The sequence below is a fragment of the Triticum dicoccoides genome, chromosome 5A, assembly GCF_002162155.2.
Source record: "Triticum dicoccoides isolate Atlit2015 ecotype Zavitan chromosome 5A, WEW_v2.0, whole genome shotgun sequence".
NCBI classification, from domain to species: Eukaryota; Viridiplantae; Streptophyta; class Magnoliopsida; order Poales; family Poaceae; genus Triticum; species Triticum dicoccoides.
The window spans coordinates 487,062,876-487,064,865 of record NC_041388.1 but is presented as its reverse complement, the minus strand read 5'-3'; the positions used below and the strand labels follow the sequence as shown (position 1 = coordinate 487,064,865).

At 47.0% G+C, this 1,990-nt stretch overlaps 1 protein-coding gene across 1 annotated transcript in view; it reads left to right on the top strand.

The window, feature by feature from the left end:
* LOC119302372 (actin-3-like) overlaps positions 1-1,986 on the top strand; it is a 2,586-nt gene extending 600 nt beyond the window's left edge. The window contains exons 2-5 of the mRNA XM_037579409.1: positions 335-408; positions 488-881; positions 965-1,578; positions 1,702-1,986. Of these exons, the coding sequence (XP_037435306.1) occupies positions 349-408; positions 488-881; positions 965-1,578; positions 1,702-1,767 (1,134 nt within the window). The 5' untranslated portion in view covers positions 335-348 and the 3' untranslated portion in view covers positions 1,768-1,986. The remainder of the gene's footprint in view (positions 1-334; positions 409-487; positions 882-964; positions 1,579-1,701) is intronic.
* Positions 1,987-1,990: the final 4 nt, after the last annotated feature.

Here is a 1,990-nt window from a genome sequence, read left to right as displayed (position 1 = left end):
CCTAGTAGAGTTATAACGGCCAAGAAACTGCATGTGGATGTTCTTGTGTGGTTCTTGATCAGAGTGTAGATGATTGGACCATCGATTGATTTGCTTACATATTTTGCAAGTCATATATGCTGTATATTACACACAAATATTGGAGTACTATAAAATGGGAGAAAAGAAAAGGCAGAGTTACGGCATGTGGAACTCAGATGATGTTGTAGGTGCTAATATTCTTGCTGCAACGTAGTATCATTGAGATTTCTCATGGTGAATTTTCTTCTGTTCGTGTCACTTTTTTCGTTGGTATCTGGTAATAATAGCCTTCTTGTCAAACTTTGTGCAACAGAGTCACTCAATCAAATGGCTGACGGTGAGGACATCCAGCCCCTTGTCTGCGACAATGGAACTGGCATGGTCAAGGTTTGTATTGCTCCTTTCGGTCAATTGGTGTCCTCAGTCCGGCTTTCATCGTGCTGACTGCCATCTGTTTTCTCCACAGGCTGGTTTTGCAGGGGATGATGCACCCAGGGCCGTCTTCCCAAGTATCGTTGGGCGCCCCCGCCACACTGGTGTGATGGTGGGGATGGGGCAGAAAGATGCATATGTTGGTGACGAGGCCCAATCCAAAAGGGGTATCCTCACCTTGAAGTACCCGATCGAGCATGGCATCGTCAGCAACTGGGACGACATGGAGAAGATCTGGCATCACACTTTCTACAATGAGCTCCGTGTTGCACCTGAGGAGCACCCAGTACTGCTGACTGAGGCGCCCCTGAACCCCAAGGCTAACAGGGAGAAGATGACACAAATCATGTTTGAGACCTTCAATGTTCCAGCCATGTATGTGGCCATCCAGGCTGTGCTTTCCCTATATGCTAGTGGACGCACAACAGGTAATTGTCGTTGCGAGCACACACATTCTAAAATGTAAGCTTCATCCTCAATCTGAGCTGGGAAATCAATGTTGTTTTTCCAGGTATCGTGTTGGATTCTGGTGATGGTGTCAGCCATACTGTGCCAATCTATGAAGGATATGCCCTTCCACATGCCATCCTTCGTCTTGACCTTGCTGGGCGCGACCTAACTGACTGTTTGATGAAGATTCTTACGGAGAGAGGTTACTCCTTCACCACCACTGCCGAACGGGAAATTGTAAGGGACATCAAGGAGAAGCTCGCATATGTGGCTCTTGACTATGAACAAGAGCTGGAAAATGCCAAGAGCAGCTCCTCTGTGGAGAAGAGCTATGAGCTGCCTGATGGGCAGGTGATCACCATTGGGGCAGAGAGGTTCCGTTGCCCTGAGGTCCTTTTCCAGCCATCTTTCATTGGTATGGAAGCTGCTGGAATCCATGAGACCACCTACAACTCTATCATGAAGTGTGATGTGGATATCAGGAAGGATCTGTATGGTAACATCGTGCTCAGTGGTGGCTCAACTATGTTCCCGGGTATTGCTGACCGTATGAGCAAGGAGATCACTGCCCTTGCACCAAGCAGCATGAAGATCAAGGTGGTGGCACCGCCTGAGAGGAAGTACAGTGTCTGGATTGGAGGGTCGATTCTTGCCTCCCTTAGTACCTTCCAACAGGTGAATCTTGCGCCTTTCTTTCGCTTAAATAGCGATCATACATCCTAATATCATTGCAGTAGTTACAGTAAATACACTCCCTATTTGCTGTACTAACCATGTGTTCTGATTTTTATGCTACAGATGTGGATCTCGAAGGGCGAGTATGACGAGTCAGGTCCAGCGATTGTCCACCGGAAGTGCTTCTAAGTTGCGAGTTGTCTGGGTCTTCTGAATCTATTCTGGCTGTTCTTTTCTCAAGTCCTTGCCGTGTAAGCTACTATGTTTGAGATTGCTGGGATTCTGTTGACTGTATTGCCGGATTAATTTGTTGGGTCAAAATTGTGTACCTTGTAGACTCGTAATATGTTCAGTGGGCTGCTATATTTGACCGGTGCTGAATCATATGCCGCATGTTCCGGGTTTTTATTTC